The 15,542-nt window shown below is 37.7% G+C and overlaps 1 protein-coding gene across 2 annotated transcripts in view; it reads left to right on the forward strand.

Moving 5' to 3' along the window:
- alk (ALK receptor tyrosine kinase) overlaps positions 1-15,542 on the forward strand; it is a 430,726-nt gene that overhangs the window by 202,776 nt on the left and 212,408 nt on the right. The window contains exon 3 of one of the 2 annotated variants that reach the window (XM_032546829.1): positions 1,844-2,002. In XM_032546829.1, the coding sequence (XP_032402720.1) occupies positions 1,844-2,002 (159 nt within the window). The remainder of the gene's footprint in view (positions 1-1,843; positions 2,003-15,542) is intronic. The other variant, XM_032546830.1, reaches the window with a different exon arrangement.

Below are 15,542 nucleotides of genomic sequence, written 5' to 3' on the forward strand. Positions count from 1 at the left end.
TCTCTATCTTTATGTGACAATAGTAATTTTTCAGTTGTAATTTACATGATAATGGGACATGATCTACTAAATAGTTGCCTGTAGCTGTTTATTGTTGAAATAATTGTTCTCAATTTTAGAAGTTGAATTTTCTTCCAGTTATGGGTGTAACTAGTATTACATTTGCTGCAACACAGTATTCGTTTAGACAGAAAAGAGATGCTCTGCTATAGAAGATTTTATGTTTATCATGGTGAGATTTTTATTACTGCTATTAGAGAATTATTATTTTTCAGCATTTTATGCTGTTTGTTGGTACGAAGTGAAATTGTCCTGGCCCAATTCAGGCCATTATTCTGAGTGAACTTGGGAAACGGACATGGAGAGATAATACAACACTCAGTCCATCTCTTGTGGAGCATTACTGTGAAAAGCGATTCAAAAGTGACCAAGCTGCCTCAGAAGCGATTTAACAAGCCACAGGGATGGACATTTATGAAGTTATCTGCAGGAAATGAAGGACAGATAAAAGTGGGGAGCCTTATTTCTATCCATAAACACCATATTTCTGTGCTACAACAACAGTATTTAAATGAGATGGACAAACTGTTCATTGGCTTTTTCACCAACATTATAATTAACTCTCTATCACTCTGAAGGCCTCATTTAGAGTGCTTAATACAAAGCTTCATCTCATAACCAAGCATAGCTAGGTAAAGCTTATTCGGTAGGAAATCACCTAAAAAGTATCATTTGACTTGATTGGGACCGAAGTCGATATTTTTATTCAAGTCAAAGCACATTATTTCAGCACAAACATCACAAACTGTACAGCACAGAGCTGGTGGGTTGATGATTAGAGGCTGTTTTCCAGCCATACACAGCTGGGTTCACGGAAAAATGATGATGCGGATGATTATATCTGTGTCTGAACCAGTCATAGTCTGCTGTTTGGCTGCAGCATAAAAGATGCGGAACAAAAACGCTACAAAAATCACAGTACGTATGTGCAGGAAATGTCTCCATTGACTGAGCCGATTCCATACTTCACAGATGTTTGTGTGACACTGGGAAATAGACAAGCTCTCTTCAGTGTAACCATTGCCCAACAGTTTTTCGTGCTTTTCAAAACACTTCTGCACCTCTCCCATATGATAAAGTGTGCCAGTTGGGCTGCAGCAGATGCGACCATGCGCCTGTTTGTGCGAGAAGCCCTGTTAAGCCCAGGGCTAAACTGTGCAGGAGTTTCCCTCGCCAAGCGACAAAACTGCCAGTCTTGCTGTTTTGGATGTTTATTTTACCACCTCCTCAAGTCTGGCAACACGCATGTTTCATTGTTTGCCATATTTGAGAAATACTTAATGCATATCATTTTGGATTAGTGTTTGTGGCTTAGCATACCCAAGCTGCAGGGTACGCAGTTTGGAAGCTGGTGATTAGTATCACTTTGTACTTGCTGTTGTATTTTTATTGCTGTTAGAAGTTGTGTGTACTTTGAATTTAAAAAGTCTTTTACCAAAAAATGTCTAAAAATAAAGTTCTAAAGCATCAAAGAAAATCAAATCATTGTTATTCTGGGGATCTCTTTTATTGTTATATTTTGTTTTTGTATTTGTTCTTTTACCGTTGTTGATATGCTCTTCCAATTTGTGCATTAATGTACCTGCACTGATTTGGTGTAATCTGTCCAAGGAGGGTTATTTCTCTTTGCAAGATAATTAATTGTAGGAGTCAATTGTGAGAGGCAAGTTGCTATCTTTGTCAAACGATAGGTTTTTTTTTTGTTTGTTTTTTGAAGCCGTCTGCTTGGAGGTGTATTAGCTGTGAGTGAATTATTTGAAAGTTTATCTTTGTGCTTCTCTAGATCGGCAATGTCTTGGCAGGACATGCAGCCTCCAGCATGAGGATGTTCCCGAGTTGACATGGAGCATCGTGGCAGCAGGAGACCAGAGGGATGAACGGAACGGGAAAAGTGAAAAGAACACGGAAAGTCCTCACGGTTGGGAGGAAGGTAAGAATGAAGGTATCACGTTTCCCCTGTTGCAGGGGAATTTTGTTTTTCGATAACTTCTAGAAGGTTTTCTGATTATGTTGAGTTTGGACCAAAGCGTCCATTAGTCATAGCTGTGTTGAAATACCATAACTAGTTCAAAACGGCTTCTTTTGTCATAAAACATCACTTGTTACATTGCAACAAGCCTTCCCACATCTGCAACAACTGTCGATTCAGACTATAACTGGGAACATCTCATCTTCCGAAGTGATAGTAAAATAGGAGAGATAAGTCTGTTTACTTCCCTTAAATGTTTTTCTGTCCCTCTTTAATGATTCCTGGGACCAGTGAGATCGCACGTTAGATGAATCTGAAAAATGTCAAATGTACTCAGTGGTAAGGAAAGGGAGATGGACTGTGGATTTGACCCATGGCCGTCCTGCAAGTGTAGTTTTGGTTGTAAATTAAGTGTTGACTCACTTAATTCACAACCCCCAACTGTCAACTATTGAGGTAGAAATAAGGAAACGATATCTGCACAGACTGATGAAACAAGAACTATTCTGATCTTTTTCTGTCAGGTTGGCCAGAAGGGTTCTTCTTACAGATCAACACATTTCACTACATTTTAATGTGTAATGACAACAGTGGTCAATTCTAATTTAAATTTAATTAAAATTCAGTTGGTTAATGAATGTTTCTAACTGCTTGGAAACTTGTTGCTGTTATTCCATTTGCTAAAAGGGGACATACTTTGTTAACCTCAGTCTACAGTCCAATCTGCTTTTATGTAATTTGTCAAAAGACATTGAGAACCTAATAGCTGAACAGTTTATGCACCAGTTGAATTTTCTTTTTATATTATGTAGGTTGGCTTTATAGACAGACAACTGCCATTTTATAGACATGATTAAGTTTCTACTTGTAGAAATTTACTTTGTTGGAGACATGTTTCTTGATTTAAATAAACTAACAATTGTTGTCGGCATGATCTTAGCAGATCTACATAAAAAGAATAACAAATTGTCTCCTATGAAAGTATTAAAAAGGATTCTATATCATTTTTAATCTGTCTTACTTACCTTGCGTTCAAATAACCTATCTGTAAAAGGGAAAAAAAGTCATACAAGAATAATTGTACCAAATACTTTAAAGTGTTTTTTGTTTAGGAACAATGGGATTACTGGTAGACATTACTGAAAAGCAAAATAAATAGCTGTGCATTTTCAAGTCATAATGGTCTGCTAGCCACAATTCAGTTGGTATGTTTTGAAAAACAGATGGGCGAGGAGGTTCTTTACACATATAAACGTTTCTCTTTAGAAAGGATGGGGTAAAAAAGATGGAGACTTGAAGGCTTTGATGTATAGAAATAGCTGAAGCCGTTTTTTATAGTGATAAAATAATGTGTTGTAAAATGTGAAACATTAAAGCCTGTAAATAGGCTATGTTACTTTCATACAAAAAGCTGGTCGTTGGGCTGAAGATGTGCAGATGCAAGCTGGAAAATCACTAAGGTGAGCAGGATCAAGCAAGAGTGCTGCATCCATAAATAGAAGCTTACCTTGACTCAATGCAGACTCCCAGAAAATGAATAATTAAAGCTGTTTACAACAAGATGTGACGAGATCACTGCTGAAACTTGATTTTTATCATATTTTGAACTTGCTTGCATTGTCTCTGGCCATTGCTGGACGCTGCAGCACATGGTACACTCTGCTCATTCCTAAGGGCAGTAATCTGAGTAAATAAAATATGTCTGAGGATATGCAACACATTTAAAAAAAATATATTGGCACTCATAATAGTTTTGTCGCAAAGTTGTTTTCTAAACTGGATCCTTAACAAGTAAAGACAGCAGCAAATGCAGAGGGAGGTACAGCTCAAAAAATTTCCATTTGTTGTAAACTGCTCGAATCTCTGCGGAAAGCAAATCTCCTGTGACGCTAATTGATTGAAAATGAGCCAGGGCTGACGACTCCTGAGCAGATTGTGAATTAGACTCTCTGGTGAGTAAAAACAAAGACAAAAAATTATCTGAATGTCTGTAGCCAAAGACAGTGTGAAAATGATTGAGCATTGATTTCTAGCTCTTTTGCACATAATGGAGAAGCTGGAGCTGACTGGCAGCAAATTCAAGTAAGATGCTGTTTGTTGGAGCAGTTTGTTTGTAATGAAGAGTGGCCCCACGGAGGTCTGTCATCTGTCAACCAGAGGTGTCATCTGGATTTCTAACAGGCCAGAGTACGATTGGCTCTGCCTTGCAGTCTTGTATTGCCTGGTTTTGATGTTTAAGTATGTAGTATGCTGAAGCACCTACTGTTTGTGCTGTAAGTAATCTTGAGCATTATTACCAAAGGCAACTGGACTTCTCTTATCTTGAAGACTTTTTAACTCTCATCCAAGAGGCTTCTTCGGTGCTGAAACCTGGGTTGGTACTAGAAGACTTATAAGTTGTAATCAGAAACAATCACGCTGACAAGGCAAAAGAGGTCACTAACGAGGTCATTGTAATGACCTCTGTTTGATTCTCTGTTATGGTTGTTAACACTGATGATCCTAACATGTCCCCAACAATGATAACGTGTTATCGGTCATCAGAAAGATACAGCATCGAACTGAACATGTCCTCATAAAGAGGGAAGGCAAGAACAAAGCTCATAAGTAATTCAAAAAAGCACTTTAACTCAACTGGGTGTGTGTTAAAACATCTAGGAATTTGAACAAAACAGTCAATTCAGGCTAGTGTAGGACAGGGCAAGAGGAGGCAGAAGAACATAGCCATCCCATGTCTGACAAATTAAGCATATTTTCTAAACACAATGTTCGAATGCATTTTAAATCTGGTAATGCTCTCAGACAGAAATTGATTCAGCCCAAGGACAAATCACTCAAATCACAAGCTCAATGGTGTGGTATTTGCAGCCCAGTGCAGTGGAATGCAGAGAAATGTTTGGATCTTTGTATTGGAGAAACAAAACTTCAGCAGCAACAAAAGGATGGCACAACACAAAAGAGCCAACTCATCAGGTCAAGACTCAACAGTTTATTCCAACTCTCAAGGAGAAGGGGCTCTACTTTTAAAAGCAATAATGTACATACACTGCCTGGCCAAAAAAAAAGTCGCCACCAAAAAATGGCGGTCCAATATTTTGTTGGACCGCCTTTGGCTTTGATTACAGCCCGCATTTGCTGTGGCATTGTTTCAATAAGCTTCTGCAGTGTCACAAGATTTATTTCCATCCAGTGTTGCATTAATCTTTCACCAAGATCTTGTATTGATGATGGGAGAGTCTGACCACTGTGCAAAGCCTTCTCCAGCACATCCCAAAGATTCTCAATGGGGTTAAGGTCTGGACTCTGTGGTGGCCAATCCATGTGTTAAAAAGGTGTCTCATGCTCCCTGAACCACTCTTTCACAATGTGAGCCCGATGAATCCTGGCATTGTCATCTTGGAATATGCCCATTCCATTTGGGAAGACAAAATCCATTGATGGAATAACCTGGTCATTCAGTATATTCAGGTAGTCAGCTGACCTCATTCTTTGGGCACACAATGTTGCTGAACCTAGACCTGACCAACTGCAGCAACCCCAGATCATAGCACTGCCCCCACAGGCTTGTACAGTAGGCACTAGGCATGATGGGTGCATCACTTCACCTGCCTCTCTTCTTACCCTGATGCGCCCATCACTCTGGAACAGGGTAAATCTGGACTCATCAGACCACATGACCCTCTTCCATTCCTCCAGAGTCCAATCTTTATGCTCCCTAGCAAACTGAAGCCTTTTTTTCTGGTTAGCCTTACTGATTAGAGGTTTTCTTACGGCTACACAGCTGTTCAATCCCAACCCCTTGAGTTCCCTTCGCATTGTGCGTGTGGAAATGCTTTTGCGTTCACAATTAAACATACTCCTGAGTTCTGCTGTTGTTTTTCTTCGATTTGATTTGACCAAACGTTTAAGTAATCGCCGATCACGATCATTCAGGATTTTTTTCCGACCACATTTCTTCCTGGAAGACGATGGTTCCCCACCATCCTTCCAGTTTTTAATGATGCGTTGGACAGTTCTTAACCCAATTCTAGTAGTTTCTGCAATCTCCTTAGATGTTTTCTCTGCTTGATGCATGCCAATGATTTGACCCTTCTTAAACAGACTAACGTCTTTTCCATGACCACAGGATGTGTCTTTTGCCATGGTTGTTTAAGAAATGAGGAGTTACTCATTGCATCAGCTGGGGTTAAATAACTTGTTGCCAGCTGAAAGATAATCATTTATGCAGTACTTATCCAATAGGAGGCTTGTACCTATTTGCTTAGTTAAATCCAGGTGGCGACTTTTTTTTTGGCCAGGCAGTGTATTTTGGACAGAAACTCACACCTGGAAATATTTAAACGAAACAGTGCACTTGCTGACATTGTTGAGAACATGTTAGGATCATCAGTGCCAAACACACATACAGGTAATGGAAAAGAGATTAGGTTTGGGATCTTAAAACCAAGTTGGTACTGAGAACATGAAAGCCACTTATGTAACTTATTGGGTAAAGCTAAGTGTGCCTTAAGAGTGGGTGGGGGAAGACATGAAGACCTTTAACAATTTCATAGAAATTTTACAAAGTATGAAATATTTGACAAAGTGAAATTTGGGGTATGAGCAATTAACTCGTACATACCTATTTTCCTTTTTCCACTCTTTTTTATCTCTTTTTTACTTCAATTACTCTGTGACCTTCAGCATTTTGTGTCCAGTCTGCTACCCTGGGACTCTGTCCAACTGGATAAATAATACAATAATATGTAAAATGCACGTTCAAAACACCAGGAGTGTTTTAGCAAACAATTTTTAGACTTTTTTCAGCCCTGTGTGACATGAATATTGCACACTGAAATTGCAATGACGATATATGTTGAAATTGTTCTGCTTTTAAAACAATCGGCATCAGGACAGGTAATAGGAAAAACTGCAGACATAACAGCTAAAAAGTCCTTATTGAGTATTTTCCACTTACCTTCTTGGTAAGGAAAGCACAATCTTTGCTTCTATAGTCCTTTGGGTCAAAACAGTAAAATCTCCTGCTCGTGATCCTTGCTGATTATAAGTTTCATACAAAGTTTCTCAAAGTTTGATTTAAAAATGAAACTGCAGAAAACTATTACCTGTTCATTTCTTGGTCACAGGATTGCATCTAGATAGATCAATGGTCCACTTGCCATGCAGGCAGGAAAGCTACCTAGTTGCTTTTTCTGCACCCAGCAACCCTCCTATCTGAGCAAATAATTATGAACTATTACTTTGGATGAGAGGCAATTTGTTGTACTTATGTATTTTGTATCAGGAATATAATAACCCTGGCATTTGAAGCAAGCCTTTACTTTGGAATTGGTCTGTCCATGTCCAGCCTGAGCCTAAAACACAGTAGAATCAGGACACAGAGCAAAAATATTACCTCCTTGGCAACAGACCTGGGACATTAGTTGATTATTTGGATGTAAAAAACAGTTGAGCAACAATAAGCGACAACAGATTACTTTCTTTCAGACATGTACTACTTCTGTTTATACTTTTGTACTACTTCTGTTTAGCCTAATTGTGCTGTACTGCAGCCACAATTGGGAGAAAAAAATAAATTGCAGAAGATTTGAGTTTTTTGCTGCTCTTCTTTTGTTTTGTGGAAAAATGGCTTTAGTTCTGCATAAAAAGTAAAGACTACCATTTTGGAAAGATTGGACTGTTTTTTTTGGCTTTGTAATGATGGCTTTTCTTCACAAGATGGCACAATTTAAAGTGGGACAAATATAAATAAATATACTTTGATCACAATACAACAGGAATATGGCAATATGTTTAGGTCTTTACCTTTTTTAAAATACACTACGTCTTTCATGCTAGCACATACACCAAATTAAGCTCAATCTAGCACTCAGAGCACTGATTCCAAAATGCATGTATTTAATGCCCTATCCTTGGATTTTTCTCGTCTTGGACTTGGCCATGCATGGTTAACAATTCCTCTTTTAGCTGAAAATCTTGTAAGTCATGCATTAAATTGACCAAAGTCGTTGAACTGCCATGCATTTAAATTCTTGGCCACTGAAGGAAAGGGCATGGAGATTCCATTAAAAATGTATCTCCCCTGGGAGATCTAAGAGGTAGCTAAGATAAATGTATAATTAGACCACTTACTCAGTTTCAGTAGAGGTATTTGTGACAATAAAATAGCTTGATTCTCTCCAGATCAATCTCTGCTAAAAGGCTTAAGAAGTGGTTAATGGACCTAAACTGCACAATATTTCAAACCATTTTTGTGGATGAGGAGTGAACATGCGCAGAGGGAAATGTTTCTGGAGAATCCTTCAGAGAAATTAACTTTCTACAGAAGTAATTTTTCTAAGAGAGGTGCTAATCCATTTAGTGAAGTGACAGGAGATCTTCTCTGTTTGGTGCTTCTGTTTTGCTGCGATCTCTGCAGAAGCTTCAGAGGAAAATACCATTATGCGCAAAGTTGAAAAGAAAGCAGTACCATTTAGTAGTTATCGCTCATATGCTTTTGTATTAGTTCATGTAATTGTTTTGACTTAAGCTGCAACTTGTTGGTCTGATATAAAACATTTTGAAGCAAAACATATATGGAAAATTTACTTTGTGCAAATATTTAGGTGACATAATAAGAGAAATGACTGTTGCTATGTTTAAATGAAGACTACAGGACTCCATCTACTCATATTCCTTTCAGATGGCTTTTCTCAGAATCTGCAGCCAACTTGATGACGTGGTGCTAATGAGCTGCCAAACATCTGTCAAGACTTTTTTTCCCTCTTTCTTTTTCATCAGCAAATAAACCTTGGGAGCTTTGACTGAGCCCAATACTTATTAAATCCTTAAGAAACCAAAAGGAGTTTAAAGACCACGTTTTAACTAGAACTTCTAACCTTGAAGTCTTCGCTCTGTTCTTTCGCCTTTTGTCAAGGATGTCGTCAGAAAACCACACAATTGGTGTATTTGTCAATAATCCTGCAAATAGCCCAACTCCGACCTTACTGCTTTGATTAACTGCCCCGTTCAGTGAAAGCAAGGTCAGCGAAGTGCATCGGCTCGAGGTGGAGCTCATTGCTTTTTACCTGCAGTACCGTTTCAGTAATGTATTTACAGCCCAACCTAATTACCTGCAGCCTCCAAGAATCCTAATTATAACCTCATTAAAGCTTTGACATAGTCTGGACAGCGGGAAGCTGTTGGTGGGGGGCGAGGGGAGTGCAAAATTTTAATGTTTTGTTGCTAAATTACAACAAATAAGGAATACATTTTAAAACCATTCTGTCTTAGTGTTCATATATCAACAAGAAAACATAGTGTCATTGAATGTGTTACTTAGGGTCTTGTAAAGACGCAGAAGGTTGATAAAATATCCTTAGGAATATCTGGATATGGCAATTTACTCAAGTCTAAAAATGATGAATTGAAGCAATAAGCTAATTTTTACTGACAGTGAACTAGAAACTGTGCAAAACTGGCTTAAAAACTATGCTAAATAGGCACCACTTGTTTTTTTTTTTAAACATATAAATGAATTTTACTTGTTTAATGTAAAGTAACAGGAGGAAAAGGACTGGCATTGTCTGACATGAAATTGTGTAATGTGGAGGTGTTTATGAATGATCCAGTGTGGCAGAGGTGTGCTGATTATAGTCTGACAGGGCTGCATTGTCACACCCTCATTCTGAAGTGGATTCACCAAAGGAATGCAAAAGTTGAAGCCCAATTACTTTATACATATTTGGTGGAGTCCTCTTCAGTTTCTGACTCCATTTGCAGTCAAACTTTTGTGAATCTTCCTCAGTCTCTTAATTCAGAATCCTCTTAAGGCTGCGGTTGTCCCTGCTGAATGTGCATATTTTTCTGCAACATTTTTTTGCAGAAAAATATGCATACTGATACCCTCAATACTGAGGGTATCAGTACTGCTGTAAGTGATTATCATCACAAATACCAGAAATAAACACTTGAGTTATATTACTCTATGAAATTTTCCATTTAATGGGTTTTGTTTTTTAATTGAACAACCAAAGCCTTTCCATAATATTGTAATTAGAGATTCACCTGTATATATGCAATGTAGCTGTTCTGTAAGTGGAGGGATGAAGACCCATATTTTCCCCCTGCAATTACAAAACAGTCTGTCACCTCGACATCTCTGACAACCACCTATTGACTTTTATTCTATAAACTGAGGTTTTGCACACCATTTAGCCAAGACTTTGTAATGCAATGGATGAATACAAGTCTGGGCCAGCTCACTTGAGCATTACGCACAGACACATCCTCATTGCCCTCATGTTCAGGTCAAGATCAATAAGCTGATTGATTAAAGGACAGATATCTGGCCAGCTGGCAGCATATGGGTAGGGGATTGAGTATAGCACACACTGGCCCTCAAGAAACCAATCGATCTGACCTTTAGGGATCGATGATCCACTCAGGAGTTAGTGAGGAGCATCTGGCAGTTAAAATGGACCCTCTTAATAACGGACAGAAAAATCTACTTCTGTGGCCTTGTGGTGAGTAAACGCAGGGTTAATGGACCAAAAATGAAGAGTTCCGTTGTTCTCGCTCAGTTACCATCAGTTCATGTGTTCCTTTATGTTCAGAAATGAAAAAAAAGGCCAACATGCTGTGACTTTTCTTCTGAAATGATTATGTGGCAGAAGAAAAATGTATCCTTGATTATTCCCGGCTCCTCCTCCCTGAAGACATTTTTTAACATAGCAACCGCAGGCGATGTATCAGCACCAAGGCAATATACCTCTGAATACATACACAACACAACAGATGTCAATATGTCAGCAGCGCAGAACAGAAAGACTAATTGGATAGTCTGCAGACTGTATGCTGATTACATAAGAAGGAACGTCGACATAATTAGTTTTTTTTTGTTACTGAAAGGTATGGTGTGCTTGTAATTGCTTGCCTCTCTTTTGTCTTTAGCTATACTTTGTTAAATGTTGAAGAGTGATGAGATGGACAGTAATGGCCTCTTTGTAGATTCTGCTGGCATTTATTTGACAGGAATCTCATTTTCAAAAAATCTTGCCAGCCTGTGATTACATGGACAGCTAAGAGCTCAAACACAGAGTTAAAGTAATTCTTCCATTTTAAATTGCTCAGGTTAATTTTTATTTTTTACATTTCTAAACTAGCCATGCACTGGAGATTTCTGGGTAACTCATTTGAATCTACCCAGAAATATATAAAAAAATGGCACTTGCAATTTGCTTAAAATATCACTCAGTGAAATACTGTATCTATCAGTGCCTCAGTTCATTGACATTAAAAATGTCAATAAAAAGTTAAATGATCAAAATAAATTGCATAACCAGTGTTTTCCTGCATCAGCCACATAGAAAATTATTTTCATAAATAGTAATACTGGCTTATATTCCTTAAAACTAACATTTCCAAAATCCATTTCTTGTTTAAGACAACAGCATTGATTTACATCAAGTTTTATAAATGGTGAAGACAATTTAAAAACAATGTGTAGAGGACAAATTTTGAATTTTTACATGCTTTGGTTTTGTTTTGGACCAGTTTACCTGGACTTTAAATTGTAGCCTTTCTACAGAAATGTAAATGTGGTACAACACATTTCTCATGCTTTTTCTGTAAGTTATAATTACTTGCATAAACTATGGAATGATCAGTCGTACCAGTCAAGACATGGAAATCAGGTTCCCTTAATTCACATCTAGAACTTAGACCACACTGATGTAAACAGCTTCAAATGGTCTGTTGTGACACTTGGGTATTTCTCAACTCTCTTAGATGTGTGAGGCGTTGAGTTGTGTTCATCATCCGGTTCTACGGGAAACTGATCACAACAAAGTGCTCATCAGTGTGGGATGTAGCCAAAGGACATCAACTCCTTCTGTGACTCTCCCAGTCTCTTTGCATCTCTGTTGCAACGCTCTAATGACACTCTGTGACACTTTAAGCTCAGTGGCCACTTCTCCTGAGAATATCCTGTTTGAAGCCTTGCCGTGGTGAGGTGCTGTTCATTAGGTGTCGTCTTGGTCTCCTGATGTCAAAATGAAAATGTCATCATGAAGAGGACCGTTCAAATGCCAACAAATTTATGGATTGATTCATGGATTCAAACACGTCTTTGATGCAAAAGCACTGAAACGTTGCACAGTTGGACATTTGCATTCAAAAGTTTAGGAAAGGTCACATTAAGTTCACCTGTAAAGATTATAGTGCATTTTAGGCTCATCCTGTTTGATTGAAGTAGAAATATTGGCTAATAGAGTGTTGTCAACTGCATTGAGTCATTGACTTTGCAGCAATCCTTTCCGAACAACCATGTGGTGACAGTGGAGAGGAATAGCTCCTTTTTAACATGAATGAACCTCTAGCAGAACCAACCTTAGTCTGCTATAACTTGCCAGAGGTGGAGGGGACAGAAACCTGACAGGAAAAAATGTAACACAGAAACCAAGGAGTACTGTCCACTTCTGTTAGAGATTAGATTGTATACGATTTTCATATGGTGTCTGTCATATTAATGTAATTTACAAACTGTCAGGTATGTGTGAAAAGGTTGTTTTCATATTGCCTGTACTTTCCTTTGAAGTTATTATGCTGGCCTATATATACATTAAAACACCTCCTTTGATCATTAGACTTCCTTCACAAGTGGTCTGAATAATGAATCATGTTCTATAGTAAGATTGTTGACTTGAATTTCTTTTTGGAGTTTATGTCCTATGTACTGTAATGTTTACTAAAATCAAACTGCTGCTCTGTAGCTACTTTGTTTTAAGAATGCATTTAAAGCTGTGGTTTCCAAGGCCTTAAGATTTTAATCCACACAAAAATAGCACTGGAGATTTCTGATCCCAACTCTTTATGCTTGTAATGTTAAAGCACTGAAAAAAAGCCAGTTTTGAAAGGGAAAAATAACATCTAAATGCTTCCTATTCAGTTTCACAAAATAACATAAGTCCAGTCAAACTAGAGTATTGTGAACATCAATTTGCAAGTACTTTTAAAAATTAATTTTAACTGAATTTATTTCTGGGCTTTGAATAGGCCATTCTAATTAATGAATAACCTAGTCTGTGCCTGGTCTGGAGTATGCAAAAAAAAAAACAACTAATCTCTAGGCTGCATGTAAAGTATTTAAATCAATGCTTCACATAGCAATATACAGTGCTTTTTCTCGGTTTTATATATGCTAGTGGTTGTCTCCCCTTCTCTGGATTTTTTTCTTTTATTTAATTTTTTTTTTTACTTTTTTGGTAGTAACAAAAAATAACCTGGTCTGTGCCTGGTCTGAAGACACTGGTAGCTCTGATTTTACCTTGAGGGCTATTAAAACACAGGAAGGACTGGAGGCTTTTCTACACAGTTTGTGATGTGATGCTGAGCTACAGCTTCAACTCTTGTCCACTCTCAGAATGAACTACCTTCACGGCTCCTTTACAGTAAAGGATTTCTATTACTTTTGCTCTGCCATGTACTTTTAGGATTTATTCAACTAAATAGAAGGCAGACTTCCTCCAATTCATCCAGCTTCAATAAAGCCAATGCTTATGGAAATTTGCTCTCTCCAGCTTTGTAGTGCAGAATTTAAGCACCCAACTGTCGATATAAGATCTTGTTCTTTCCTCTTCTGTATGAAGACATTCTTTAAAGCTAAGCATTTGTTATGACTATAAAATATTACATCATTATATCCAGTTTCTGTTTTCCATACCCAGTTATTTCTTTCCGAGTAGAGATGAAGCTCAGATCCATTTATCCTCCCGCTCTGTCCTGGAATTTCTCAAAACTTAAACACCAAGATCTTTAAGATAGATTCATAAACAACATTTGAGGAGTTGAGTCTGGGGCAAGATGGGTTGCTTATACTTAGCAAAGCCTTTCTTCCCATAGCAAAGAGCTATTGGTTAAGAAAGCTACATTTTTCCAAAATGGACAAATAATTGGAGGCAATTCCAGTGTAGAGAGAGATCATTGTGGGATTCTACAACTAGTGGCAATCCAAAGTCTCCAATTTCAGTGACTCAACTCTGTCTTCCAAAATGTCAATGCTCACCCCTACAGAGCAGGATTTATAGAAAACTGATTTTTGGAGTGGATGAAATGACCTTATTGGACAGTTGTGGAGTCAACCCGGGGTGTTTTTTTTTTTGTTTTTTTTTACCAGAGTGACTGGCAAATCACATTGGCTGACTTACAACAATTGCTTGTTGAGGATTTGCCATCCCACTTCAGTGTGGGATGAGACAAAGGTGCCAGACTGTTGTGACTTTGTACAGTTCCCCGACGGCCCCTGTTTCTAAATGAATAAACGGTTGAAATGCCCAAATCTCTTTTTGGGGGCAAATTTCAATCATCCTGTCCAATAAACACCAAACAAAGTCAATAGCGAAATAATCTATTGGATATTTAATGAGGATTAGGCAAGTGTTCGTGGACACAACCTCCACTGATGTTCTGTCCACGAATGTAGCTTCTTTAAAACTTTAGAAATCATCTACCAAACTCAAATCTCTTTACTTTGTATGGCATGTTTAGTCGAGGTGAGGGGTGAACACATGGAAATAAAAGAAAAACTTACAAAAATGAAAAGAAGTCCTGCTGCAGTATAAATTGTGAAGTAGATGACTATCCTTGTGACATTTTGCTCACCATGCTTCCATGTATCATCAGTTATATTTTAGATTACTATCCTTGTAGCTACAACACACCCTCTGTCTGATCTTCATCATCTTCTAATCCATCTAAGTAGATGGATTAGATCTACTTGGAGGAAAAACTTTTTCCTCAGTGAAAAAGTTTTGATCAAAAATTTTCAAACCCCAAATTCAGAAGTATCTTTATTGAGGCTCTGTTGAAGCTAAAAACTTTCTGTTGTTGATCCCAGTTGTTTGCATCTATCCTCACCATCTATTTTAGCCTGTATATAGCAAAACTCACATCAGAAGAGCCAGACCTTCACAGTGTGTAAAAAATGTCCCTTTTTAGTCCATGTGTTGCATTAAACTTTTTCTCTCTCATTGGTTACTTACACTTGTTAGAAAGGAAGCAACACCTCTTCTCATGTACTTTATTGCCTAATCCCAAAACTGATTAAAGGAGTTCCATCAGATCCCAGGTTGAACAGCCAATAAAGATGCTAGTCAGTACTCAAAGTTTTACCTTCCTCATGTTTTGTATTTTGTGAGTTGATTAACTTCTTGGTAAGTTTGCATTTCTAATTGCTTTTTGTATTAATATATTCAGAGGGGCTTTGTGTAATTGCCTTTTACTCCAATTTCTCAAACCACATACATGTGTTCTTAACTCAGTGTGCTGCAAATGAAACACATCATTTGAGCTTATGAATTTAGTCATTACCTAAATAAATGGAATGTGAGAGTGTAGCTTACTTTTCAAGACCAACTCTCAGATGCTACCATCGAGACATATTTTTTTATTTTATAAAGTAGATAAAAAACTGCTTCCCATTTATCAGTTAAGATCTGAAATACAATCTAAATGGGTATTTATTGTATCTCATTAA

This window comes from Xiphophorus hellerii, chromosome 19 (assembly GCF_003331165.1).
Source record: "Xiphophorus hellerii strain 12219 chromosome 19, Xiphophorus_hellerii-4.1, whole genome shotgun sequence".
Classification (NCBI taxonomy): Eukaryota; Metazoa; Chordata; class Actinopteri; order Cyprinodontiformes; family Poeciliidae; genus Xiphophorus; species Xiphophorus hellerii.